The sequence below is a fragment of the Heterocephalus glaber genome, unplaced genomic scaffold (assembly GCF_053883595.1).
Source record: "Heterocephalus glaber isolate CG9 unplaced genomic scaffold, H.glaber_assembly_v1.0 deba00001606, whole genome shotgun sequence".
Taxonomy (NCBI): domain Eukaryota; kingdom Metazoa; phylum Chordata; class Mammalia; order Rodentia; family Bathyergidae; genus Heterocephalus; species Heterocephalus glaber.
Window position 1 is genome coordinate 39,016,939 of NW_028258377.1, and position 27,972 is coordinate 39,044,910.

General features: G+C 42.6%; 1 protein-coding gene and 2 long non-coding RNA genes across 8 annotated transcripts in view; 1 reads left to right on the forward strand and 2 right to left on the reverse strand.

Moving 5' to 3' along the window:
- Nucleotides 1-4,607: 4,607 nt before the first annotated feature.
- LOC147823015 (uncharacterized) lies at nucleotides 4,608-8,597 on the reverse strand. The gene is made up of 2 exons (XR_015444668.1): nucleotides 8,412-8,597; nucleotides 4,608-7,816 (listed from the first exon to the last, which is right to left on the reverse strand). It is a non-coding gene; the product is annotated as an uncharacterized LOC147823015 (long non-coding RNA).
- Nucleotides 5,282-27,809, forward strand: LOC106010945 (uncharacterized). Of its 3 annotated transcripts, none has more exons than XR_001184634.3 (3): nucleotides 5,282-5,929; nucleotides 11,135-16,641; nucleotides 24,177-27,809. It is a non-coding gene; the product is annotated as an uncharacterized LOC106010945 (long non-coding RNA). The 3 variants fall into 3 exon arrangements; XR_002388299.2 differs by having other exon boundaries at nucleotides 5,282-5,732; XR_002388298.2 differs by lacking the exon at nucleotides 5,282-5,929 and adding an exon at nucleotides 7,814-8,380.
- LOC101721755 (solute carrier family 22 member 4) overlaps nucleotides 17,576-27,972 on the reverse strand; it is a 58,241-nt gene continuing 47,844 nt past the window's right edge. For 3 of the 4 annotated variants that reach the window (XM_013079055.3, XM_087194556.1, XM_087194558.1), the window contains exons 7-10: nucleotides 27,146-27,360; nucleotides 26,110-26,292; nucleotides 20,794-20,929; nucleotides 17,576-18,024 (exon numbers count right to left, since the gene is read on the reverse strand). In XM_013079055.3, coding sequence (XP_012934509.3) covers nucleotides 17,934-18,024; nucleotides 20,794-20,929; nucleotides 26,110-26,292; nucleotides 27,146-27,360 — 625 coding nt within the window. In that variant the 3' untranslated portion in view covers nucleotides 17,576-17,933. The remainder of the gene's footprint in view (nucleotides 18,025-20,793; nucleotides 20,930-26,109; nucleotides 26,293-27,145; nucleotides 27,361-27,972) is intronic. The other variant, XM_013079058.3, reaches the window with a different exon arrangement.

The window sequence follows — 27,972 nt, forward strand, 5'->3', positions numbered from 1 at the left end:
CCTGCCTGCTTGCCATTGACTGTTTCTCCTCTGCAATACCCCTCTGTCTTGCCACCCTGTCTTGGAGCCAGCTGACTATGGACTGAAACCTCTACAAACTGTGAGCTGAAATAAATCTTTCTTCCTTTAACTTTGGGTGTTGGGTATTTTGTCTTAGCAATGAGAAAGGTAACTAAGACAGGCTGACAATTACTGTTAGTTCCTGGGAGTGGAATAATTTTCTATATTCCAGGAGGCCTGTTAAGAAGTTCCCGGGTGGGTCATATGTTGAAGGAGCTGGGAAGTTTCAGTATCAGTAAGTCAGATGTCAAAAAGGGTCTCTCATAAAGCATCCCAAATGGACTGAGGTCAAATTTAGGCTTCATTAAAGCAATGGGAAGGAGATCTAGGCACTCATGGTGGGCTTCTTGACACAGCTTGGCTAAGGTTCATTTGAGAGTCTGATTGGCTCTTTTGACTTCTCCTAATGACTGATGTCTCCATATAGTTTGGAGATGGTACTTACCTCCGAGCGCTTTGACAACTCTCTGCATTATTTTGGGTGTACAAGAGGGTCTGTTATCACTCTGGATAGACCTAGGCAGTCTGAACCTAGGGATCACTGCTTTAAGGACTTTTGCCCACCCCAAGGCCCATTCTGACCTGGTAGGGAAACCTCTGTCCACCCAGTAAAGGTGTCAATGCACACCAGGAGGTGAATGTACCCCTTACACATAGGCAGGTGGGTGATGTCTATTTGCCAATCTTCTCCAGGGGAGGACCCACATCTTTGTATTGGTTCAGGGAATGGGGGAGGATGAACCTGTGGATTATGGAGGGCACAGACAGCACACCTCTTATAGAGCTGGGTTACAATGTTACGGACTCCAGGCCCTATCAAGAGCCTATGTGCCATAACAGTGAAGGCATCTCACTCTGGGAGGAAGGGATCATGTAGGGACTTAATGATTTTCCATTGCATTCATTGTGGCAAGAACAATCAGGGTCCCAATACCACCAGTGGCCCCTTTGAATTCCTTCTTCACTATGGACCATTTGAAGCTCTTCTGTACAGTATTTTGGCTCCAAGTAAAGATCCTGGAATGGGACCGTGGGCAGAGCTACTGATGCACTGGAATTATATTGAAGAGTGGCCTATTTGGCTGTGGAATCTGCTTTAGAATTATCCTGGGAGATGGGGTCCAAGGAGGCTTGATATGCCTGGCAATGGACAACTGCTACCTCACTTGGGAGATTGACTGTCTCGAGGAGGTTGAGGATCTCTGGTCTATGTTTTATTGGAGACTGGCGACTAGTCAAAAGTCCTCTTTCTTTCCAGATGGCTGCATGTGTATATATTTAAGACCAGAAGGGCATATTTGGAGTCAGTATATATATTGACCCTCTTTCCTTGGCCAAGTTGGAGAGCCCAAGTGAGGGCAACAAGTTCTGCCTTTTGGGGAGAAGTTCCAGGCTGGAGTCTTCTTGATTCAGTGACCTGGGTAGGGCCCACTATGGCATAGCCCGCCCTCCTAATGCCATCCCTGATGAAACTCCTGCCGTCAGTGAACCACATGGCAGCCAGCCCTGCTAATGGCTGTCCCTCAGATCAGGACAGCTGGCATAATTCTAGGTGATGGTTTGTCCACATTCATGTTCTACCTGTTGGTTAGCTGGGAGGAGGGTGGCTGGGTTTAAAATGGTACGAGACTGAAGAGAGACATTTGGGTTTTCAATAAGAACAGCCTGGTGTATAGTGAGCCTTTTTCCAGTCATCCACAAATGTCCTTTGAGTTCTAACAGAGCCTTACCAAGCTTTTGTTCCAAGGTTATCTTAGAAGCCTCTTGGACTAAGAGTGCCATAGCAGATGTTGCCCAAGGCAGCTAGACCAGCCCTGTGTCTCTCCATCTAGTCCCTTGGAAAAGTAGGCAGAGGGTAGGTTTTCCTGGCTTAGAGGCTTAGTTAGCACTCCTGTGGCTACTCCTTATTTTTTGGCCGCAAAAACAGACCCTTAATTAGGTCTGGGATTCCTAGACCTAACTAGGCAAGTGGGGCCTGCCTTGGGGCCCACTTTAAGGCTTTAAACTCCTATTGAGTGGCTGCTGTGCATTTTAAGAATTCATTTTCTGGTCCTTGAGTTGCCTCATACAGGAGTTGGCTATTACTCCAAAATGGAGTAACCATATGTGGCAGAAGCCTGCCATTTCCAAGAAAACCCTCAACTATTATTCACACTCTGGAGGGCCCAGACAGCAAATTGCCTCTGTTCTCCTTTGGGACAGCTACCTTTGTCCTGGAGTTAAAATATATCTCAAATATGTCACTTGCTGTTGAGAAATCTGGGCCTTATGTTGGGATACCTTTTAAGACCTTTTTGCTGGAAAATTGAGAATCTTAAAGGTATTTTTATCAGATAATCCTATAGTGGGGCCACAAATGAAGAGGTCTTCTACGTACTGTAACAGGCCTCCCTTTTTGAACTTTAAATCTCTCAGTCTTGAACTAAAGCCCATGCAAATAGGGGGCTATCTCTAAAGCCTCGAGGCAAGACAGTCCAAGTGCAATGTTGGTGAAGTCCAGTTTGGGGATCTTCCCATTCAAAGGCTAATAAATATTGGGAGGTAGGGTCCACGGGGATAGAAAAGAAGGTGTCTCTGAGATCAAGGACAGAGAAGCATTTAGTGTCTCCTGGGATCTGTGCTGAAGGGTAATGGGTGAGTAGGTACCACTGCCTCGCTGATGGCTTTGAGATCTTGAGCTAGGTGATATTCTCCCAATGGCTTGACTATTGGTAAAATGGGTGTACTGCACAGGGACTGGCATGGCACCGGTAACCTTGTAGCCAAAAGCTTATCAATAATGGGCTTTAACTCTGTCTAGCTTCTTTCTTAAGGTTGTTTTCTGGGAGGATATCAATTAGGGTCCTTCAGCTGACTCGGAACACTCTGCTACTGGAGTGGCCTTAACAGCCCTCTCTGGAGTGCCATCATACCATGGTTGGGGATCAATTCCTGGTAAAGGCATCGGGCCCTGTGGCATCAGGCTGGCTAGGTTCCTAGCAACTAGGCCATAGGTTGCCAGAGGTTTGAATGTTAGAGTGTCCCTGCGTAGGAACAGTATAACTCTTCCAATCACTGGGGTGGGGATCTGGTTATCACAACAAAGACAGCTTGGAAAAGCAAATCTTCCATGTGGCAGTTCAGAGTGGGGGTAAACAAAGGTGTCCTGTTAACTCCCTCAAGGCCCACAGCAACTTTAGAATGGGATGAAAGCTCACCTCAAGAAGAAATTACAATTGAATAAGTTCCCCCAGCATCACAGAGCAATATAATTTGTTTGGCTGTTACTTCTGGGTTACCTGAGGCTCCTGTACACTGATCAGAATACTCTTCGGCAGGTGTCATGCAGGCTGTCTCAGGCACCATCGTTCTCTTCTGGGCTGTCTTCCCCGGCCACCACGGTGAAGGATGACCTCATCCCTCTCTGGGAATGAGAACGGTCCCTCTTCCAAAGTCAAGGGTCTTCTTCCTTGTTGTGACAGGCTCGACAAGGGTCAGGGCGTTTCTGAGGGCATTTCTTCCCCAGTGCCCCTTTCACTTGCACTTGGAGCACTTGGTGCTTCCATCACCCTCTGCATTACCTCAGCTTCCCTTAGCGCTGCAGGCTTTGTCCTGAGCCTTACCACATAGGGCGAGCATGGCTTTAGCCTGCCTCTTGTCTTTATTCACCTCTTGTTTGTACTCTACTTCATCATGGTTATTAAAGACCGAATGAGCTACATAGACCAACTGACTTATTTTGGTTTGTGGGCCCAGCTGGAGTTTGGAGCTTTTTCCTAATACCTGGAGCTGACTGACTACTAAAATACTGCTTTAGGATAATCTGACCTTCTCTGGACTCTGGGTCTAAATTAGTGTATTTACGGAGTGGCTCTTAAAGTTGGAGCTGAAAAGCAACTGGATTCTCATCAAAACCTTGACTAATAGACCTGAGCTTATCGTAGTTCACAGGTTTGGGCATTCCTCATTGCATAGCTAAGATGACCTTGATGTATAACTTTTGTTTGGCTTCTCCACCCCGTGTTATAATCCCGCCCAGGCCCCTCTTGGGACCCAAATAACGCAGCAGCTGGCAGATTATCAGAGGATGAAGCTTTGAAGGCTTCATCATTAGACTGTTTGCAGCCCTTGTCATCTTCTTCCTTTCTACTGCTGTGCGGCAAGAGGCCAAGGTGAACTGGACATCTCGCCAGGTCAGAGCAAAAGCCATTGTTAGTGTATGGAAACCATCAGCAAACTTTTCAGGACCCTCAGAGAACCTACCCAGTTTTTCCTTGCACTGCTGAATATCCATGCATAACTAGAAAAGGGACTTGCACCCAGATGGAGCCATCTGTGCCCGCCACTTCTCAAAGGGATAGGGCAGCGGTGTACACCTGGTGGCAAGTGGTAAGCAGCTACGTTGATTGAAGATCAGGAGAAGTTGTCCAAAAATGGTTAGAAGAGAGGAATTTGAATGTACTCACCGTAAAGAAATGATAAAAATTTAAGGTGATAGATGTGCTAAACCTTGAGTTCATCACTGCTCACTGTATACAAGAATGCAAAAAAAAAACAAACAAAAAAACTACACAGAGGTCTGTATTCATGAGCCCCCTGTTCCTGGGGGTAGACTTGGAAGGGGGCTGGCTGCACAATAAAAGGGCCAGAGAAATCACATTTCACATTTCTCCTCTATATAATCCTGCATTTTAACCTTGGTCTCTCTTGGCTTGAACAAATAGCTAATCATAAAGAGAAAGGGCCTTGAAACATTCAGAAGACTAGAAGAAAAATCTATAAACAAATATTGTGAACAGTTCTGTAAGGACTGTGATTTTCAGAATTTTTCTTTAGAGGAGTATAATTTTTAATATGAAAATTCACATTTTGGCTTCAAGAGATACAAGGCAGTTTTTGAATTCCACAGAAAAATTATACATTGCAATAAATTTGCCTATCCTATTAGCAGTGAACTCATTCTCTCCTTGCATAAAATCAAATGTGAAATATGCTACTTGCACTTTGAAGACTGGTACTCGAAAGACATTCTAGAATAGATGGGAAAGAGTCTAGTGAGAGCTGATGTTAGAAACATGAGTTTTCCTAAAGGAGATCTGTCTGTCTGTCTGTCTATCTATCAACTATCTACCTAGGAACACTGGGTCACCGGTGCTATTTAATTCCTCATTCATTTGGCAAATGAGATGTTCTGGGTATTGAGGAAGCAATCTGTTCTCTTGTAGTTCACATTTTAGCTGGGGAAGGGAGAGGCTGGCCATAAACTTGTAAAACTAAATACAAATTTCAAGTAGTGGTAAGTGACGATAAGAAATAAGACAGTGCTGGTGTACAGTGACCGAGTCGGCTGCTGGAGACTGAATGGTCCGTGGCACGCTCTCTGAGGAGGTGCTTTCCAGGCTGAGGTACAGGGAGGAGACGGAGCCTCTCCTGTGACGCCGCGGGAAGGGAGTGTCCCAAGCATCCCAGCAGTGCGTGCAGACTGTGAGGCAGGGACACAGCTGGGTGTTTGAGTAACAGAGCGTGATCGCTTCTCGGCCAAAGTGTAGTAACGGAGCGTGAATGGAACACAGTGATCAGAGCGCACGGTGAGGGACGGAAGGCGGACCGGTCGGCCCGCAGCCAGTTTATGCAGAGGCTGGCTGCTCTGGTGCTTGGAGACAACGTGGGAAGGAGGGCGAATTTTACTCAAGGTGAGAAACTCTCAGAGTACTTTTGAACAGAACAGATAGGGTCTGATTTCTATCGGAAAGGAAGCATTCTGGCTGCTGCACGGAGAACGAAGAATGAGGATGGGCTGACTGGTAGGAAGCTGGTGCGGCATCAGAGCGAGTTTATGACGGCCCCGAGGAGCAAGGCAGCCGTGGAAGAGACAAGTGGCGAACTTAGGGTAGGTTTGGGGACTTGGAGTACAACGTGGTGGGTAGAACACAAGCTTAGCACGTGCAAGACCCTGGCTTTGATGACCAGCATAAGAAAAGCACAAGGTTGCTAGGATGGGGCTTTGGGAAGTTAAAATTTACATTCATTTTTAAAAAATCGTAGCAAAATACATGTAACATAAAATTTACCACTGTAACCATTTTGTTTGATTGATTGACTTTTTGAGACAGGGTCTCTCTATGTAGTTCAGGCTGGTCTTGAACTCACTGTATAGCTCAAGCTGGCCTTGAACTTGGCAGTGATCCTCCTGCCTCAGCCTCCCGAGTGCTGGGATTATAGGTGTGTGTCATCAGGCCCAGCCACTGTAACTATTTTAATCATAGAGTTTAGTTACATTAGTTACATGTGCACTATTGTGCAACCACTACCACCTAGAATTCTTTTTATCTCTCAAAACTGCTTTACCCATTCAACTGTAACTCCTCTCTCCTGCCCTCGGCAACCACTATTCTACTTCCTGTCCCTATGAATTTGACCACTATAGGCACATCATAGATGAGGTAGCATGTTTTGGGGTTTTTTTTGGTACTGGGGATTGAACTCTGGACCTTGTGCTTTCGAGGCAGGCGCAGTGCCACTGAGCTAAATCCCTGGCCCGGTAGCATACGACCTTTTGTGAATGATTTATTGCCACTTAGTATGTCCTCAAGATTCCTATGTGTCATAGCATGTATTAGAATTTCCTTCTTTTTTAAGACTGAATAATGTTCCATTCATTAAATGTACATACTACATTTGGTTTACCCTTTTATCCATTAATGGACACTTGAGTTACTATTGTAAATAATGCTGCTATGGACATAGGTATACAATATCTATCTGCGTATCTGCTTTTGATTCTTTGGGATATATGCCCAGAATTGGAATTCCTGAATCATGTGGTAACTCTACATCTAAATTTTTGTTTTGTTTTGTTGCGGAGCGGGGGTTTGAACTCAGGGCCTCACACATGCTAGGCAAACACTCTGCCACTGACCTATATTCCCCAATCCTGTCTTTAACTTTCAGAAGAAGCTTCATATATATTTTTTTCCCATGTTAGCTATACCACTATACATTTTCACCAGCAATGGTCCAATTTCTCTACGTCCTCACCAACATCTTATTTTCTGAGGTTTTTTTTTTTTTTAATTTTTAATTAATTTTTTTTTTTTTTTGGTCTTTTTTTTTACTTTTCTTTTTTGGTACTGGAGTCGAACCCAGGGCCTTGGGCTTGCTGGTCAGGTGCTGCGCCACTGAGCTAAATCCCTGGCCCCTGAGGTTTTTATTTTGATAGTAGGCATCCTAATGGGTGTGAGGTAGTATCTCAGTGAGACTTTGATTTGCATTTCCCTAATGATTAATGATGTTGAGCATCTTATTTATATGTGCTTGTTGGCCACTGTATATTTTCTTTGGAGACATGTCTACTTTGTCTTTTACCCAATTTTCATCAAGTTGTTTTTCTTATTAAATTATAGTTATTTATATATTCTCGATATTAGCCCCTTATCAGATATATGGTTTGCAATTATTCTTTTCCAGTTCATGGGTTGCCTTTACATTCATTTATTTTGCACCTTTGTGTGTAGAAGTTGTAAATATTTTTCTGTTTTTATTTTTTATTGGTTCACGTTTGCAGTGACAGAGTCTCTTAGTTTTCCTTCATTTGAGCAGGGTTTCACTAAGTTGCCCAGGGTGAGCTTGAACTTTTGACCCTCCTGTCTCAGTCTCCCAGAGAGCTAGGATTGCAGGTGAGTGCCACCATGCCTAGCTGCCCAGTTTTCACTCTGTGCTTGAATTGGTCTCCTGTTGTTTTGCTCATCATGGAAAGAGGCTAGTTTGTGTGACTGCCCTGGAAGAGAAATTAAAGTGATTAAGGACGGTGAATGGGAAAAAATGAAAAGAACCAGGACAGTGGCAAGCATATGCGTGAACTGGGGGATTCAGAAGAATAAACTGCAGGGGAGCAGAGATGATGTCAGGTCAGAGCTGAAGGGCTGGGAGGAAAACAAAAGGTCCCAGAGTGAGGCGGGGCTGGTGTGGCCATGACAGGGCCCAGGGTGTGTCCCCAGCCACGAGGGGGTGAAGTACAGGTAAAGCCAAGTACAGACAAGCAGGAGTGGCGTCGCTCATCCTGGTGAGCAGCCACTGACACCTGGAGCTGGACTCCAGAGGCTTCTCTGACTACAGCCAGGCGAGCTGCTGGTAACAGCAGCCGGAAGGCACAGGACAGACCCAAAGGGGCACCCTGTGAAGGTGAGAGTGGAGGAGCTATGGTTTGGAGACCACTGTGCGGAACCAGGAAAACAGCGCCTCTGGCCCTCAAGTTCCTGGCCAAGTGAGAAAGGAGCAGCCTCCCTCCAAGAGACAGAGCCCGGTGACAGGAGAGTTCTCGGGGAAACAGGCCTCTGCACAGGTCAGGAGAGGGAGGCCAACCGGGGGTGTACCTGGGTAAAGGAAGGGGCTTCCAGAGGCCCAGGACCAGGAGCAGCCCCAGCGGGAGGGTGAGCAGGTGGGCGAGCAGGCGGGAGGGACTGCAGCCTTGGGGACAGGAGCTCTGACAAGGAGGACGGCATTGGCAGTGCTAGAGGATGCTTGTCTCAAGGTTCTCAGAATCAGGCTTAGAGTTTTCTGTGTCAACACAGATAGATCCTCTGGGTGAGAGTTCACATCCTCATAATTTTTTTTTTTTTTTTTACAATCTGTTTACCAATCTGTTAAATGTAACCTTGGGACAAGGTGATTCATCTCAGCAGATCCAACTTGGCTTGGTCTAAACTAGGGTAAAGGTGACTGCTGCTCCAGAAGAATGAATGGGAGCTGAACAAACAGCCAGCTCTGAGCTGCAGAAAATGACTTTGACCTGGGTTTCAGCCTCCTCAGAGATCAGTTCAAGATGGGAGCTCAGGGCTGGCTGCTGGGACGGCAGGCAGGACTTTAGAATCTCTCCAGACCGCGTTCCCAGGGTTCGCATTTTACATTCTTCCCGTTCTTCCTCTTTGACTCCCAAGACTGGAATTAGGGGTTGGAGTGTACCTCAGTGATAGAACGCTTTGCTAGCATGCTCAAGGCTCTGGGTTCTATCCTTCGCACAAAAGAAAGAAAGGAAAGAAAAGAGCCAAATGAAAAAAGGGAAAAATTACCATAACCTAGCATTCAGTAGACATTCAATTTAAAAAATTTTAAGTTTCTTTATGATTAAAAAGATAATACATATTATTCAGGAAACATCTGTAAAGTGTGGAAAACTACAGAAAAGAAGCAAAAACAAAAGTCATCTATTTTTCTAACATCTAAACATACCTACTGTAGATATTTTAACATTCTTTCTCCAGTCTTTTATTCATGCCTTTTAAACATAGTTTATTCATTCATTCATTATTTAGGTAATACTGGCGCCCATGTGTGTATGTTTGTGTGTGTGTGTGTGTGTGTGTGTGTGTGTGTGTAATGCTGGGGGTTGAACCCAACCCAACACTTTGTGCATGCTAGGCAAGTACACTGAGCTATGCTTCCAGCCTACTCATACGGATTTTAAATATGTGCATTATATCACAAACACTTTATCATTTTATTAAAAATAATTATTAAACACTATCTTTAAAAGCTGCATAATATTCCTTCATAAAGACATCATTTAACTGCTTTTATACTTAATTTTTTTAAATTACAAAAATGCTGTAATAAACATGTATATTCCTAAGCACTTCCCTACCTTTGATTGTTCATAGTTATGGACTTAATAATTCAAAAAGTAAAAACCAACAAATCAAACCACAAACCAAGCATTTTAAGCCTCTGGAAGCACTGCCAATTTGTTTTCCAGAAAAAAGAAAAGCAATTTAGAGGAGTATGAGAATGCACCTCCTTAAAAATCTCATCAGTGTTGAATTGTGCAGTTTCTGTGCTCTGCTGATGTGTTACTTGGAAAATGGTGTAGCTGGCCAAGGCGGCTCATACCTGTAATCCCAGCACTCTGAGCACCTGAGGCAGGAAGACTGGAAGTTTGAGCCAAGACAGTTTGGCGAGACCGTCTCAAAATAAAAAATAGAAAAGGGCTGGGAATGTAGCTCAGCGTGAAAGCCCCACATTCAATCTCTAGTACCAGCCACCCCCAGAAGAAAAAGCCAAGGATAGAAAACACCATCACAGTATTCTTTCAACTGGTTACTTGTCAAGCAGAACAGTTTGGAAGGTTTATTAGCCAATGTTTTCTCTTTTGAAAACTAATAAATTACTTTTCCCATTCAACTATAATAATGATGATGATATTATTGGGCTTATGTCCCCCATCCACCTTTATTGGAAATTGTAAAACGGAATGAGGTTGGCCCCTTGGTTTATACTAATGAATCTACTTATTTACCTCCTCCTTTGGGAATGGGGATTCCCACCTTTCGCTCTGAAGAGGGAACTCCTTTTAATACTTCTTTAGGTTATGAATCATTGTCTCTTTGTTTAGGGGAGGATCCTGCTCGTTTTAAAACTCAAGAACAGTGGTGGGCTTACATCTTCCTTCCTGTTCTGGGTTCCCGTACGATTATGGACATGCTTTCAGCAATGTCATTGGCCAGATCCTATAACTATACCTATAATTCAAAAAGAGGGTCATATCCAGTGTGTAAAGGATTTTCTTATCAAAACAATGTATATAAATGTAAGCCTAGGTGATCTTGACGCCCATCTCCCCATGACATTATATTCATTAAGTAATTATTCTATAATAGATTGGGGTCCAAGAGGAATGTTTTTAAATAATTGTAGTGATGATATTAAAACTTTGTCATGTGATTATGTTACACAAGTTAGTTGAAATCAAACCACGGACTCTTTGGATAGAAATCATCATAAAGGTCTTACGACATGACATGACGGTGGACTTTCTCCCCCTCAACCCAGGACTGTTTTAAATAATGCTTTTTTGGGACCAGAACAATGGGAACTATGGAAATTGCCTGCAGCTACACAACCTCTTAAATTATGGACTGGAAATTTTTCAAAAAATAAACAAAGCTCCTCACAATATTGATTTCGTAAAAAAAGTACATTCCAAAAAAAAAAAATAATGATGATGATGATGATGATGACATGTTCACTCATTTGCTCAGCAGATATTTACTAAGCATTCATCCTGTGCCAAACACTGTGTTTTGTTCTGCTTTGTTTGCAGTCCTGGAGAGCAAAGCCCGGGCGCTGGGCGTGCTAGGCGAGTGCTCTACCACTAGCTACCCCCACCCCTGAACACTTCTGAATGCTGAGGATCGCTGGGTGCTCCTCATGGAGCGTACATTCCAGTGGAGGAAGAAGCAAATACCGAGGGAGTCAGAGAGTGGAAAGAACTGTGGAGAAAAATGAAGCATGGATGAGTAAGGTTAGGACAGACAGAATGGGACAAAGTACACAGAGTGCCCTGGGCAGAGGGAACTCGGGAAGCGTGTCCACGTATTCAAAGGGTATAGGGCAACCTGCATGAAGAGAGCAAGGGAGAGAGATGGAGGGCTGATGGGCAGAGGGCCAGATAGAGTAGGGCCCTATGAACCAGTGACCATATATAATTTCGCATCCAGGTTGGGAGACTTAATTTATCTTTTTACTTTAGTTTTTGAGACTGGTTCTTGCTATGTTGCCCCGGCTGGAGTCAAATTTCTGGGCTCAAATAATCCTCCTGCCTCAGCCTCCCAAGTGACGTGCCTAGAGACGTGCCCATCCTGCCCAGCGACACTGGGAGACTTGGAGAGTGAAAGGTGGGAGAAGGGCTATGGATAATTACACTGTGTCAATAAATACAAATTGGGACCCTCCTGGATCAAGAGTGATGTGTAGTCCTCCTACTTACAGGCCAGTGTGAGGCATTGTGCTCTTTTTTTGCTTGTTTGTTTTTGAGACAGGGTTTCACTATTAGTTCAGGCTGACCTTGAACTCACTGTGTAGCCCAGGTTGGCCTTGAATTTACAACAATCCTCCTGCCTCAGCCTCCCTAGAGCTGGGATCACAGGGCTCCGCTACCATGCCCAGCAGGCACTGTACTTTTAAAAAATCTAAAATAGGAAGCTGCTGGAAGTTTCTGAGCAGAAAAGCATCATGATCTGATTGAGGTGACTCTGCCACAGAGACAGTAGGTCAAAGGGGAGCAGCCCAAGAATGAGCAAGAAGGGACCTGTTAGGAAGCCAGCAGAATCCAGCCAAGAAGCCAGAGTCTAGATATGTTGAAATTATGGCCAAAGATGTACGGGCAAGTTGGATTTGGGCTATGGGGAGAAAGAACAAAAACAAACAAACAAAAACAGTGCAGTTGCCACTTTTTGAGATGGAGATGACTTTAGGTAGAGACGATGAGGACAGGCAATTATGCAATTACGTACCAGTCAAATTTGGACTGCTCGATTTGAGATGTGTAGCATGCACTCAAGGGAGGATATACTGAGTGCGCAGTCTGTGAGCTTATTTTCATTTGGTGGTTGTCAATGTGGAGGTGATATTTAGAACCATGAGACTGGGTATTCAAAAGAGGAAGAGAACCAAACACTAAGTTCTGAGCACTCCAGTGCTAAGCAGTCAGGGAGACAAGAAAGGACAGAGAAGATGGGGAAGGAGCAGCTACTGAGGTGAACGGGAAACCCAGCAAGTGTGGGGTCCGAGAAAGCATTTCCTGGAAGACAGAGAACTGGATTCATCAAACGCCTGGAGAGCTCAGGTAAGAGGAGGACTGGAGTAATCATTAAACTTGGAAACATGTAGGTCACTGGGGAACCAGAGAAAACTTCCTAGTGAAAAGTGGGGGCTAAAGCCTATGTGTAATGGGTTCCAGAGAAAACTGGAAGGCAAAAAATTGGAAGCAGCAGTCTAGAGCCATCTTTCGAGGAGTTTCACTGTAAGAGGACAGAGAGAAACAAGGCAGCAGCCAAAGGCAGCAGTGGGGTTGACAGAACTTTTCAGCACTGTAGAGGAACGGCTGCCTGCCCGCTGAACGAGGAGGATCCACCCGCGAGGGAGAAGACTGAGGACGGAGAAGTCGGGAGCAGGTCCTGGAGTGGGTCAGGGCTGGGAGAAGAGCCAGGGAGGACTACAAGTGCATAGGGGTTGAGGGCCCATGCTAGGGGGACCAAACGCTGATCTTAAACAATGGAGGAAAGACAGGAAGTGAGGCACATGGGCCAGGGGGGACGGGAAGGGCTTCTGGATGATGTTCTTTCCCCTTGCTTCTAGTTTCTAGTGCAGCAGGAAGCAAAAGCCCAGATGTGGGTGAGTGTGGCACAGAAGGTGTTGGGCTTGTGAGCTTGTGAAGAAAAGGTCATCCCAAATAGGGAATGGACCAGGGCTCTCGGGTCCTCTGGAAGTTGCTGATGGTGAAAGTGAAGCTGGTCACCAGGTTTGCGTACTTTTTTCCAGTTTCACTCAGCTGGGCAGGTGAAGGGAAAAGATGTGTGTAGGTAGGACCGAACTGGAGTCAGGTCATCCTTCGTCCGAGAGGTAAGTTGGATTAAGAAATTAAGGAGGCGGGGGATTTAGCTCAGTGGTTTTGCCTCCTGCTACGCAAGCACAAGGACCTGAGTTTGATCCCCGGTACCAAAAAAAGAAAAAGAAATTAAGGAATTTGATCATAATAATTAAGCATGAAATTTAAACTCGACAAGAAAGGAAGTGAGGATACGTGAGAGCAGAGATAGAGAAAACACTTGCTCCAGGCATGTTGCGGACACTATGCATTCATTATCTCACGGAATTACTCCCAATATGGACAAAGAAGCTGAAGTTCATGAAGAAATAACTGGCTGAAGGCCACACAGCTGGTAAGTGACAGACCCAAGGCTGTCTCCGAAGGCTACTTAGCCCTCCTACTATCTGCTTTAACTGGAGCATGAATGAGCATCTTAAAACTTACTACCTATGTTTGTTTATTTATTTATTTATTTATTTGGAACTGGGGATCGAACTCAGGTCCTTGTGTTGGCAAGACAGGCAGCGTAACCACTGAGCTAAATCCCTGGCCTAAAACTTACTACCTATGACCAAGACATAATATGTATATATACTGATTCCCCAAGATAAACATAATCTATGTACCATAAACATATACTAATAAAAAGTTTTTTAATGGTGCATATACAGAAAGGTAACTTGGCTCAATATTTTTGGTTCAGTGCTTGCTTTGGCAGCACATATAATATTTTTGGTTCATAGTTTTCCAATTTCTGTTAATTTTAAGATTTTCTGATGTATAGATTTCTTTAAAAGTTCATAATAAAATCTATTTATTTTATCTTATGTTTAATTCCCAGAAGAGATACTATGAATTTAAAAAGCAGGGGGTTTTTTGGTACCAGGGATCGAACTCCAAACCTTGTGCTTTTCAGGCAGGCGGCAGAACCACTGAGCTAAATCCCTGGCCCTTAAAAAGCAGTTTTAAAAATTAGCAGTTTAAAAAAAAAAAAAATTAGCAGTTTATTTGAATTTAATCAAATATCTATTCTGACGTGTGTTGTCTAATTGGTCTTTGAACTAGCAGAGACACAATCATTTGTGCACTTGTTTACTTTTGTAAACATTGTCTCTTAGCTGGGCGTGGTGGTGCACACCTATAATCCCAGCACTCAAGAGGTTGAGGCAGGAGGATCATAGCATGTTTGAGACCAGCCTGGGCTACATAGTAAGATCCTGGTTTTTTAAAAAAAGTCATCTTTTACTATTACAGAGTCCCCACACAAACAGCAATACAAGTTAAATAACATACCCCTGGGCCAGCGATTTTAGCTCAGTGGTTCTGCTGCCTGCCTCGAAAGCATAAGGTCCCAAGTTGGATCCCTGGTACCCCCCCCCCCCCCAAATACGCACCCTTACTTTTTATATTTACAAAAACTTTAAGAGCATTTAATGTTTAGGTGCATAAAAATTAAAATGTCTACCCATTAAACAACATTTCCAAGCCAGGTATGGTGGCGCACACCTGTGATCCTAGTACTAGGGAGGCTGAGGCAGGAGGATCAGTGTGAGTTTGAGGCCAGTCTGGACTAAATAATAAGTTCAAGGCCAGCCTGAACTGCATAGTGAGACCCTGTCTTAATGCCCCTCCCCAACCCCAAAAAACATTTCAACCAAGTTAGAGTTATATTTTATTTTGTTTTTGTTTTTTTGGTACTAGGGACTGAACTCCAGTCCTTGCGTTTGCGAGGCAGTCGGCAGAACCACTGAGCTAAATCCCTGGCCCCTAGAGTTATATTTTAGTGAAGATAAACATCAAGTGGCTATTACCATGGAAGCACTATGCTGAACAGCACTAGGGAAGAGGAAAAGATGAGCCAGGTAGGTGCCTGGCCTCCCAGAGCCGAGAGCCACCTACAAGGACAACTGAGCAAGGGTGACAAGTCCTAGACGAGCACAGAGGAGAGGCATGAGCAGCCCCTGCTAGTCTAGTGGGAAGAGTTTAAGGACAGCTTCTTAGGAGGCTCCACGGTCTGCTCCCCGCACCCAGGCGGCATGGCGGCTGGCGGGCTGGTGCAGAGGCATCTAGACCAGCTGCAGGCCAGGCACCTGCCCTGCCAACCGCTGAGCATGATATCGTGCAGGGATTAAAGCAACAATCCAAAATGAGAATCAGTGTGTCAGTGTCTAAGATAGAAAATGTGGACGACATAGGGAAAATATCCAGAGAGAACCGGCAGAGCTGAGCAGCTTATTGAGATGTTACAGCAATGGTAATCGCTTTTAGGAGGCGATGCCAATAACAAGCAGCGTGTCAAAACTAGTGGCTTCCCTGCCCAGGGGAGGCTGTATCTCTGGATATGATCGAGGACGAGTCCCTCGCCACAGGGCTGCTCTGCAGAAGCCACTTGAAAGGACAGCACACTGCTCCAGGCCTGCAGCAGTAACTGGGCTAAGTGATCTCAGCCTGCCTAGCAGTATATTATCCTCTCAGTGGCTTCCACCTTCTGCTTTGGACACTGCTCACTCTGGCTCTGAGGTTCTGCCATTGCACAGGATACACGGAATGAGGTGTGCAGGAAGGTACGTGCTCGGGAAAGGAACAGTTTTAAACTTTGGCAGCCTTCTTTCTCAGCGCTCGCTCCTCTCAGCTGTGGGGCATGCAAGCATTCTCTACCCATCTAACTGGTTTGTCCAGTTTTCCTGATTTTTCTTTTTCCTGGCAAAATATATCATATTGTAAGCTAGTTTTAGGAAACAGAAGGCTTTGTCACATGCTCTTAAAAAAAAAAGCATAGCAGACAGGGACCATTCAATAGGCTTTGAGGCACAACTGCTGCAATTGTAGCTAGATAATTTAGGACTCCTTCTTGAAGGCAGATAAGCTACAGAAACTTATTTATTAATCTCTTGCTGCATTTCACGTGCAGAACACTATTTATATCCGCCATTGTGATATAATATGAATATATTTGATTTTCATCCCTGGTTCTTATTTTAGAGCTCCTAAATCCACTGGAATTTCCTGACTAGAAAGGAGTTCTTTTGTTATTCATCATAAACTCCTTTGGTAACTTTATACTAATTACTTATGCTGTGGCCTCAGGAAGGGACCCACCACCAGAAGACCAAGTGACAGAAGATAAAAGGACTGGAACTTTCAACTCACCCACTGACCTCTGGGATGGGGGTGCCGGAGAGCAAGCTCTGTCCAACTCCTGATGGTGATCTGAAGAGCTTTTGGGATAAGGTGCACAGGTGAGCACATCCATTTGCAGGAAGGGCCCTTTGCATGTCTTCTTTGGCTGTTCATCTGCATCCTGCTTAACAGACTGGCAAGTGTGTTTCCCTGAATTCTGTGAGTCCTCCTAGCAAATATGACCAGGAGGTCCTGGGAGCCCTGACCTTATTGGTCAGAAGTATGGTGGCCTGGTCTTGCAGTAGGCATCAAAAGCGGGGCCATCTTATGGACCGAGCCCTTGGTCCTATGGGCTTTGACATTCTCTCCAGGTAGCTAGCGTCAGAATTGGATTGAAGTCTTCATTTAGACCTAGGCATCTTCTGGAGAACTTCGTGTTGTGTGGGGGGACAACTACCTCCCCACACAGAAATGCTCTGTATGAGTGTGATGATAGAGGGAAAAGCTTATTTTTCTAACATCCATCCATTCTTCTCAAAGGAGGGCCGGGGATTTACCTCAGTGGCACTGCACCTGCCTGACAAATGCAAGGTCCTGAGTTTGATTCCAAGTATAAAAAAAAATAATGTTCAAAGGAGGGTGTAACATTTTCTGGATATGAATACTGTAGACAGTTGTCCCCAGTATCCTTGGGAAATTAGTTCTAAGACCCTCTTGGATACCACAACGATAGTCCATCATATAAAATGGTGTGGCATTTGCATATAACTGACACATTTCCTCCTGTACACTTAAGTCCAGATGACTTACAATACCTGATACAATGTAAGTGTTATTTGAATAGCCATTATACTATATTGCTTAGGCAATAATTACAATAAAAAAGTCTGTACATATTCAATACAGACACAGCCATCATAGGTTTAACTGCATAGTACAGGTCAGCAACTGTCAATGTAGGTTGGTTGAGTTTAAGGATTCAGAACCTGCACATTGTGTAATCGTCTTCCACATGTACACATCTACATATTGCTACGCACTGTGGTCATGTCATAGTGGTATTAACGCAGTGACCTTTTTATTTGGATGGAATTGGTACGCAGGGAAAAGGGTGTTACTCTTTAGATGGATTTTGCCAGTCCTTGACTAACACATTTTCAAAAAATCTTACAAACACATTTCATAGAATTAATTAGTAAAGAGGACTCTCTGGCAATGTTTGTGTTTAAAAATAAGGGGGTTATCTGGAAGAGTGGTTCAGCATTTACAAGACAATAAGCACTTCTCTCTCTGTAGCAAGGTCTGTTGTAGTGTTGCTTGTTACTGTGAGTCCATTTCAGCAGGAGAGGCTTTGGTTTCTTCAGAGAGTCTTAGGTGTTTGTCTGGTTTGCCAAATGCAGAACAAATTTTATCAGAATGCGGTTATTAGAACCTTGGGACTTTCTTCTCTCTCCTTTGAGTCTTTTGATTTTTTCCCAGATCTGAACCTGAAAATACAATTGCTGCTAAAGAAAATTAAACAGTCAAGATTCTTCTCAAAAAGCCACACTGAGGAGTGGGGACTTAGCTCAGTGGTTTTGCGGCCTGCTGCGCAAGCGCAAGGACCTGAGTTCGATCCCCGGTACCAAAAAAAAAAAAAAGCCACACTGAAAAACATTTCTCCAAACAAGGAACAAGTAATTCTTTGAACTCTAATTGAAGGCTCTCCGAGTATAGATCCACTATTTTATGATTTTGAACATCTGGGATCATTTTCTTAATTAAATATAAAACCCAGAATTTAAACTCATTCACAGTTTTCCTGAGGAAAGGACAGAGGAGTGGGGATGAATATCTTGACAGTTAAAGTTGATACTGAAGTAGTTACAGTGATACCTTGGTTGTCAAACTCAATTTGTCCAAATTCATGTTCAAACACTGAAAAGTTCAAGAACGGAACATATTTTTCCCATAAGAAATAATGGAAAACCAAATAATTGGTTCCGAGGCCCCGAAATTACACTTATAAATTTATTTTTCCAAGACTTCAACAAATTTCACAATTTCTTTCTTTAACTCTATTGTGGTTCTCAAAGTTTTCCTGCTTTGAGGAAAACTTTTAGCTTTACTGCTGGTATCACTTTCTTTGGAGCCACGGTTATGATATTTTATGCAAATATAGTGCAAAAGCAGGCTAGGTGCGGTGCCACATGCCTGTAATCCCAGCACTTGGGAGGCTGAGGCAGGAGGATCACTGTGAATTCAAGGCCAGCCTGGGCTACATAGTGAGATCCTGTCTCAAAAAACAAAACAAAAAAGACAAACGTTGTAACCACTAACACAAGCACTATACGTTGGCTGGGTGAGAGTCTGTGGCCCTGTACAGGTTTCTTTAGGTTGGTTTTTTGATTCGACTATCAGCAAAGTTATGAACACCAAGCAGATTTTTTTTGAACTTTGCTGTTTGAGCAGTGGAAAGTTTGAGCTTAGAACCGCTTGACAACTGAGGCATCATTGTATATCCTTAGAAGAAAATATAAAAATGGGTACCTTTGTAGTACATGTTTTGTCAGGAATCAAATTCATGTACACATACACTTAGCTTGATTATGGCCAAATACTCTAAACACTACTTTTATGACCTCAAACTAGCCATAAATATTCCCATATAATAGATGGGAATACTGAGGTTCAAGAAAACGTAAATGTTTTCCCTGAATTTATTTATTTATTGATTGATTGATTGGTACCAAGGATCAAACTTGGGACCTTGCGCTTGGGAGGCAGGTGGCGGTGGCGCCACTGAGCTAAATCCCCTGAATTGAAACAGTACATGTGGGATATTAAGCCAGGTAGATTCACCTTAGAATCGCAATTTCTCCATATTGCTAAGCTTCATTGTTGTTTTTGTGGAACTAGGACTAGAACCCAGGGCGTTGTGCACACTAGGCAAGCACTCTACCACTGATGGTGCACCCAGCTCCACTCCAGAGACAGAGCCGGCCTCTGAACCTCTCATCTGGTCGCTCGCTGTGTCCTTTGTCACACACTGCTGAGAATTAGAGAAGTGTTTTCCTAAGGTCTGGGAAGTGTTCTTGGCAAATCACTGAACATGAGGTGGGGAACTGTGGAAAAGCTGACTTTCCAGCCAGGTCAGACACAAGTGTGGGGAGCTTGCTTGGCACGTGAAGTGAGGACAGTGGCAGGGTGGGGGGAGCCCTTAAACCTGTGGAGCCTGATGCGAAATCCAAGTGGTGTCTGGATTGAACGGAACTGTAGGGTCACAAAGGTGTCAGAAAGGCCCACTCCCCCAATCCTGCAGTATGAAAAATACTGTATTTTATTTTGCATTTCTAGTGTGGACAAGTAATTTTTCATGTGCATATTGGAAATTTAACTTTCATCTTCTATAAACTGCCTGTTTATGTCTTTAAACAGTTTTCTTACTGTGTTGTCTTTTTTTCCACTGATTACTAAGAGCCTTTTGTATATTACCTGTATTAGCCCACATCTGCATTTTGTGTTGCAAATATTTACTTTATAAAGTCTTACTTACTTTTTTCTTTATGGTTCATTTTTGCTTTTTAAAAATTGTATGGCTAGGTATATCAATCTTTTCCTTTATGGCTCTTTCATTTTGACAATATTCTCTGAAAGACTGGCTCTAAGGGTTATAAAAATATTCGTGTTTTCCAGGTTGTGAGTGTAGCTCAGTGGTGAGCACTTGCCTAGCATGCACAATTTCCTGGGCTCCATCCCCAGCACCACAAAAACAACTATAAAAATATGTTCTCTTTAGGTACATTTATGATTTTATACTTCAAACTTTTTTTTACCTTTCTGACTTTAATCTAGATATAATGGATAGGATTCCATATTTTTATTTCCTCAAAATGTCTATGTTCTAACAGTTTTTACTGAATAATTTAACTCCTCCCATTTTGAATTGCTACTTTTTATCACATACTGAATTATTATTTTCTTGGGTTTTATCTTGAACTGTACCCTCCACCACTGACCAGAGTTTTTATACCATTACTTCACTTGCTTAACAGTATGCTTCATTATCTGACAGAGCTGGTCTCTACTTAGCATTCTCCTTTTTCAGAACCTTCCTTTTTTTTTTCCAGTACTGGAGATTGAAGCCAGGGTCCTGCATATGCCAAGCAAGCGCTCTACCACTGAGCTGCATCCACAGCCCTTTTATTTTGAGACAGGGTCTCACTAAGTTGCCCAGGCTGCCTAGCTAGTCTTTCATGTTTATTTTTCAAATTATTTTAAATTCCACTTACCCTTTCACTTTCTGCATCTCTTCTAAGGTCTCTGGTAGAGCCACCCCAAAGCTTTCAGGGAAGAAAAGGGTGACAATTCCAATGAGGACAGTCAGACTGCCCATGACAGTGTAGGGCAGAAGTCGGTTGTAACCACCTGCAAACCACCAAACACAAGGACGTTGGTTAGACCCAGAGATTCCTGAACACTCTTGAGAATCATTTTGTGAAGGTGGCAAACAGTATACAAGAGCAGTTTAAGTTGGAACATTTTCTTTTTTTATTCTTTTTTTTCCTTTTTTTAATTCTTAAATTCTTTTATTGGTACATTTTAGGTATACAATACGTTTACAGTTATCATTGGGTGCTTGTACCTGTACATGATAGATCTTGGTTCTTATTTTTTCCCCATTACCTGTGCACCCTTCACCCCCTCAGCCCTTCCCTATTTACATAGACTTTGTTTCCTTTTTTTTTCTTTTCTCACAATTTTTCCTTTCCCTTCTTTCCTTTCCCCTTCCTCTCCCATCACCCCTACCCCTTTGGACCTTTCTTCCTATTTCAAGTTATCAATTATTTATTCTAATCATTTTAACCCTTATTTAAACTTTCAGTTTCTCTTGGGCCAGGCATTTAGCTCAGTGGTTCTGCTGTCTGCCTCGAAAGCGCAAAGACCGGAGATTGATCCCCAGTACCAAAACAAAAAAAAAAGAAAGAAAAACTTTCAGTTTCTCACACTAGAGACACTATTTGGTATTTACACATGTGTGTCCTATTTACTTCACTTAAGAGTATGCCCTGGATATGCATCCATTTAGCTATAAATGTCTCTAGTTTCTCGTTCTTTATGGCTGAATAGTACTCCATTTTATAAAAAACCACATTTTCTTTATCCAGACTCCAGTTGATGGGCACTTGGGCTGTTTCCAAGCTTTAGCTATTACAAACTGTGCCGCTATAAACATGGGTGCACATATGCCGCTGTGGTATGATTCTTTTAATTTTGGGGGGAATATACCCAGCAGGGGAATAGCTGGGTCAAATGGGACCTCCAATCCTAGTTCTTTGAGGTATCTCCATACTGATTTCCACAGAGGTTGCACCAGTCTGCACTCCCACCAACAATGGAGAAGGGTTCCTTTCTCCCCACACCCCCACCAGCATTTGTTATTGGTTGATCTCTTGATAGCAGCCATTCTTTCTGGGGTGAGGTAGAATCTCAGTGTTGTTTTCATCTGCATCTCTCGAATGACCAGTGATGTTGAACATTTTTTCATATGTTTATTTGCTGCTTTTACATCTTTGTCTGAGAAATGTCTGTTCATTTCAGATGCCCATTTTTGAATTGGGTCTTTCAATTTGGGGGGTCTGATTTTTTTCAATTCTTTATATATTCTAGATAGTAGCCCTTTGTCTGAGTTACAGCTGCTGAAAATTTTTTCCCACATTGTAGGTTGTCTCTGAGCTCTGCTGGTGGTTTCTCTTGCAGTGCAGAAGCTTTTTAATAAGATGAGATCCCAGCTGTTGATTCTTTGTGCTAGGTAAGTTGAAACATTTTCAGAAGCAAAATATCAGTTTCTTCTTGGCAGATGTCCTTGACTGCAATTTCATAATCATTTACCTAATTGATATTCCATTATCATAAGATTCTTGTATTCTTTCTTGTCAACTGGTATCTTTTTTTTTTTGGTACGGGGGATCGAAGTCAGGTTCTTGCACTTGCGCCGCAGGCGGCAAAACCACTGAGTTAAATCCCCGGCCCCAGCTGGTATCTTTTAAGTTACTGCTTAGTCATGTGTGACAGATGTCCCTTTGACAGAAGTCTTTGCCTACCAGAGTTCGTCTCTTAAGGTGGAGGTAACAGGAGATGGGGCATCAAGGGGCAAGAGGTTGAGTAGGATGTTTCAGTGACAGGCTGTGGCCGTCATAATTCCAGTGTCACTTTGCTTTTGTGTAAACCCATAGGCTACAGTGGAAAGCAAGGTCCACAGAGTCCTGAGACTCTTTAAAATCTAAGTAATATGTTCAATCCAATTTAAAGCAATAAATAATAAGTGTCAGACAGGCTATGTCAAAGTACTGTGCCTGAATTAGTTTCTTTTACTTTACTAGTACAAGTTTGCAGTTCGTGCAGTTTACAGTCAGCTTGGGGAGTGGTTACATGAACATATTACAGCTTGTTCTTTTTAGTCCACTTCCTCTTCCCTCCCCCTTCCCCCTCAGGTTCCTTTATCCGTTTTTTTGTACTTGCTGATATAATTTCTCTTAGCTCATGTTACGGTGTATAGTGTTTACATAAATTGAGGTTATTAGGTTCCTGTACATGGCACTTTTTTATTCCTCTCATTTCCCCTTCCCTTCCTCTTCACCCCTCACCCTTGTTCCCTTGGACCACTTATCTATTGCAAGAGATCCAACCCCTTGGACCTTTCTTCCCATCCTTTATCATTTTCTGTACTTTTCTGTACTTTGCCTCACTCAAATGAGAGATACCATTTGGTATTTAAACTTGTGTGTCTGGTTTATTTGACTCAACATTATATTTTCCAGGTGGATCTATTTTCCTACAAATGTCTCAAGTGTGTCATTCTTTAGATCTGAGTAGTTGGAATTGGTTTCTTTTCACAGCATTTACGTATCTTCATTTTATATGTAATTGGAAGAGTCATTCCACTTCTTCTTTATGTGGAATTGCTTAAGACAGGGGAATAACAGATCCTCATCTTCCTTCTTTTCTGCATACAGACAGTATAGAGGAAAAATACACCCATACATAGTATTCTATTTGACCGAAAACACAAGAAAAAAACACTGATCCTGAGGTGTTTCTGTGACTTGTGTTGCTAACAAGAATAACTTTTGAGGTGTGGAATGCTCGGTGCTCTGGGGCTCCCCCAACTGGACCATCTGAATATAGTTTAAAAGCATACGGAAGAACAAAGAGGGGACCACTGTATAATAAAATACAGTATAATATTATTGTTCAGAGGAGCTGTGCAGAGAATGTTTACGTTAGGAATGTATTTCTCTGTAAGAATTTAGCATGTATCTTTTATGAGAATGTGTATGTCTTTGGAGAGAGTGTGTGTGTGTGTGTGTGTGTGTGTGTGTGTGTGTGTTTGAAACAGTAAGTAACCAATAGATGATTGGAAGGACAGAGAGGTGGGCCTACATTTCTCACCAATAGAGTCCCTAGTAAGGAGGAGGCATGGAACGCGGGACCCTACATCCCACCGAGCATCTTAGGAAAGCCGGTCTGTGGTATTATTCTGGATTGATGCATTTGATTACATAAAAACTAAAAGTTTTTGCATTGCAAAAAATCATAAAGTCAAAATGCAAATGAAAAACTAGGGAAATTATTTAGAACGTAGATACAGAGGCTTTCTTTTCTTCCATTGCAGAGAACTCACACAAATCCAAAAGAAAGAAGATGAAAAGACCAGTAGAAGAGTGGGCAGTGTGCAGTCGGCTCACTGAACAGTAAATGGATTGGCTAAAACTCAATGAAAACATGCTCGATGGCATTTATAATTAGGGAAAGGGCAACAAAGGCAACAGTGATGTGCATTTTTCATATGATGGGTTACCAACTATGTAAAAATTGGCTAGTTCCCATTGATGGGAAGGATATGGGGAGACAACCACTCTCACTATTGATAGCTGGATTGAAAGTGGGTACAATATTTACAGTTCAATTTGGGAATATTTAGGAAGTTATAAAAAGGTGTTCTCTGTTCCAGCAATGTTACTTCTTTGAATCTATCTATGAGTCCAAATATAGGTAAAGAAATGCCTGAAGGGTATAGTGCCACAGGCAAACATGGGTGGTAAAGTTACAGTATTTGTACAGGTTGAACATTCTTTTTTAAAAATATATATATATATTTATTGGTAGATTTTAGGTATAAAATACATTTACATTTATCACTGGGTGTTTGTACCAGAACGTGATGTATCTTAGTTTTTATTTTTTCTCCCATTACCTGTGCACCCTTCACCCTCTCCACCCTTCCTTATTTACACAGAGTTTGATTCCAATTTTTTTTTTCTCATAATTTTTTCTTTCCCTTCTTCCATTTCCCCTTTCCCTTCCACCATCCCCAAACCCTTGGACCTTTTCTCATTTCAGATTATCAATTATTCATTTTAATCATTTACATCCTTATTTACACTTTCAATTTCTCACACTAGAGAAACTATTCAGTATTTACACATGTGTCCTATTTATTTCACTTAAGAGTATGGCCTCAATATGCATCCATTTAGCTATAAATGTCTCTAGTTTCTCATTCTTTATGGCTGAGTAGTACTCCATTTTATATAAAAAAAAACACTGGTTATTCAAGAGATGCAGATGAAAACAACACTGAGATTCCATCTCACCCCAGAAAGAATGGCTGCTATCAAGAAATCAACCAATAACAAATGCTGGTGAGGGTGTGGGGAGAAAGGAACCCTTCTCCATTGTTGGTGGGAGTGCAGACTGGTGCAACCTCTGTGGAAATCAGTATGGAGATTCCTCAGAGAACTAGGGCTACAGGTCCCATTTGACCCAGCTATTCCCCTGCTGGGTATCTTCCCAAAAGAATTAAAAGAATCATACCACAGCCGTACATGTGCACCTATGTTTATAGTGGCACAGTTTGTAATAGCTAAAGCTTGGAAACAGCCCAAGTGCCCATCGACTGGAAACTGGATAAAGAAGATGTGGGTTTTTTTATAAAATGGAGTACTACTCAGCCAGGTTGAACATTCTTTATCCAAAATCCTTGGAACCAAAAGTGTTTTCAATTTCACAGCTTTTTGAGTTTGGGGATATTTGCATAGACTTTACCAAATGAGCATTCATAATCTGAAAATCCAAATCCAAAATGTTCCAAAATCTGAACACTGACCTTCAAAAAGTTTCAGATTTTGGATTTCAGATTTTCAGATTAGGGTCACTCAACCTGAAATAGCAAAAATGTGGAAATGGTCTAATTGTCCATTCACTGGAAATTGGCTACATAAATTATGCATGTACAGATACTGGAAGTCTATGAACTTACTAAAAACAGAACAAAAGAGCCTTTTGAAAGGATATTCTGGTAACAGTGTTAAGTTTTAAAGAATTACAAGCAATGTTTATAATTTTATTTGTGATACCAAAATGTGTGAAGGGTGATTCACCAAACCCTTAGAATTGGCTAAGGTGATTTGGGGAACTGGGAGAGGAGAGGTGAACTTGTACTTTCTCCAGTATTTTCTATGCTGTTTGAATTTTTCACAATGAAAATCTACTACCTCCATATTTAAAACTAATTTAAAGAGAGAACATGGACAGATGCATCTCACCGAGGTAGACAAAGTAGGGAGCGATGATGCTGCCCACCCTGGAGGCCATGGAGGTGATGCCCACAGCCATGTTCCTGACCAGCGTAGGGTAGAGCTCTGCAGTAAAGACGTACAGCATGGAGAAGGCAGAGGTGACTCCAAATTTCCCCAACATCACCAGACCAATGGACAAGAAATTGTAATCTGGAAAAGAGATCCACCGTATGCAGGCATGCCTTGAAGAGTTATAATAACTGCTTTTGCTTTGATGGGGAGTTTTCATTAACATAAAGTATTCCCACAATAAGGTTTTCTATTCAAATGGCCTAACAATTGGACGGGGCAGGGATGGAGAGTGACGGTGTCTTTGTACTTTGTCCTCCTGTTATTTTAGAGCATCAAGGTATCCAGTGACCTTCGCTCACTTGTTTTTCATTTGTTCCAACAGTTTCTTGGGGAGTTGTTAACATGTTAATATAGTTAAGTTTAATCTTTAGAGACAGGCCAGTCATTTCCACACTCTTAATTACTGTTCAGAAGTACATTTCTATGTATATCACTATGTGTCTATTGACTTATTGACTTAACATTTTAATATTATGAAAAAGACACAAGAGGAAAATGGAAGTTTAAGTTCGTTTGTGTGCTAATTAACTACGTGAAGATTCAGACCATAAAAATCACCAAATTTATTCCAGAACCACCAGGCACTACCTATGTTAATACCTCAATATACACTGCAGAGAAAAGATTCGAAAGTACCAAGAAATTTGGAAACATGAGTATGACTCAAAGAGAGAGGTCTGAGAGTTTATGTTGAGTCTTTCTATGAAGAGGATAACTAGGAGACTTACTCTCCTTTTGTGGTTGGTGATTTCTTATTCCCCAAGGCCACTTCTTCCATTTGAGAGTAGTTGTTTTGAACACAGAAAACTACACGGTTACCTATCACCTCTCTAATTGACCTATGATTGGCCTATGATGTACGGGCAACATCATCAAGGAACAGCGATGGCAGGCAGCCTCGCCAATGTGTGGGTTTCGGTTCACTTCTTACCTGCAGGCACCAGCTGAATCAAGAGGAGCACACCTCCTCCGAAGCAGAGGACGCCAGCTATGATATAGCGCCTGGGAAGCTTGCGCAGTAACAGCCAGGCCATAATATAAGCTGGAACCTCAATCAAGGCAGAGAGGAAGCAGTTCAAGTAGATATCTCCATGTAAATTAGGGACATTGAGAGACAGAGCAAAGTAACCCACTGAGGTTAGCATCCTGAAAGATAAAAGACAGAAGACAAATATGGCAAAAGCATAGCCTGAATCACTCTAAACTTTTGTGATGGTTAAAAGATCATCTAGATCTTGCTCTCCTCTAAGCAACCACTAGCCTCAGGCAGCTATTTTTTAAAAAATTAAAATTAAGTAAAATTTAAGTTTCTCTGTCACACCAGCCATGCTTCAGATGCTAGCAGGGACTACTTTGGGCAACACGGAGAGGAAACACTTCCATCTTTTCAGAGTGTCCCATTGGACAGTGCTAGTCTGGAGCCACCAGTGCCCACAAATGCACCCCTCCCATCTGGACTTTTGCTCATTATTAACATGACTAAAAGCGGAAATGTCTGAATGATGTTTTCAGGAATACTGTTGGATCTCTTTGGATATATTAGACCAAGTTGGGGGTAGCACAAGCACTAATTCAAAATAAAATGGAAAAATAAACTAGATGGCCCTAGACATCTTAATTATTTTCAAACTGAGGAATCAGAGCAGCTTGGACGGAACCAGTGACTCACTGGTTGGTGACTCCGTGGGGGTACTGCTGAGATGCAGTCGCATCGTTGCATCTGTGGTGTATGCAGGTAAGAATGAAGGCAGCCTGTGG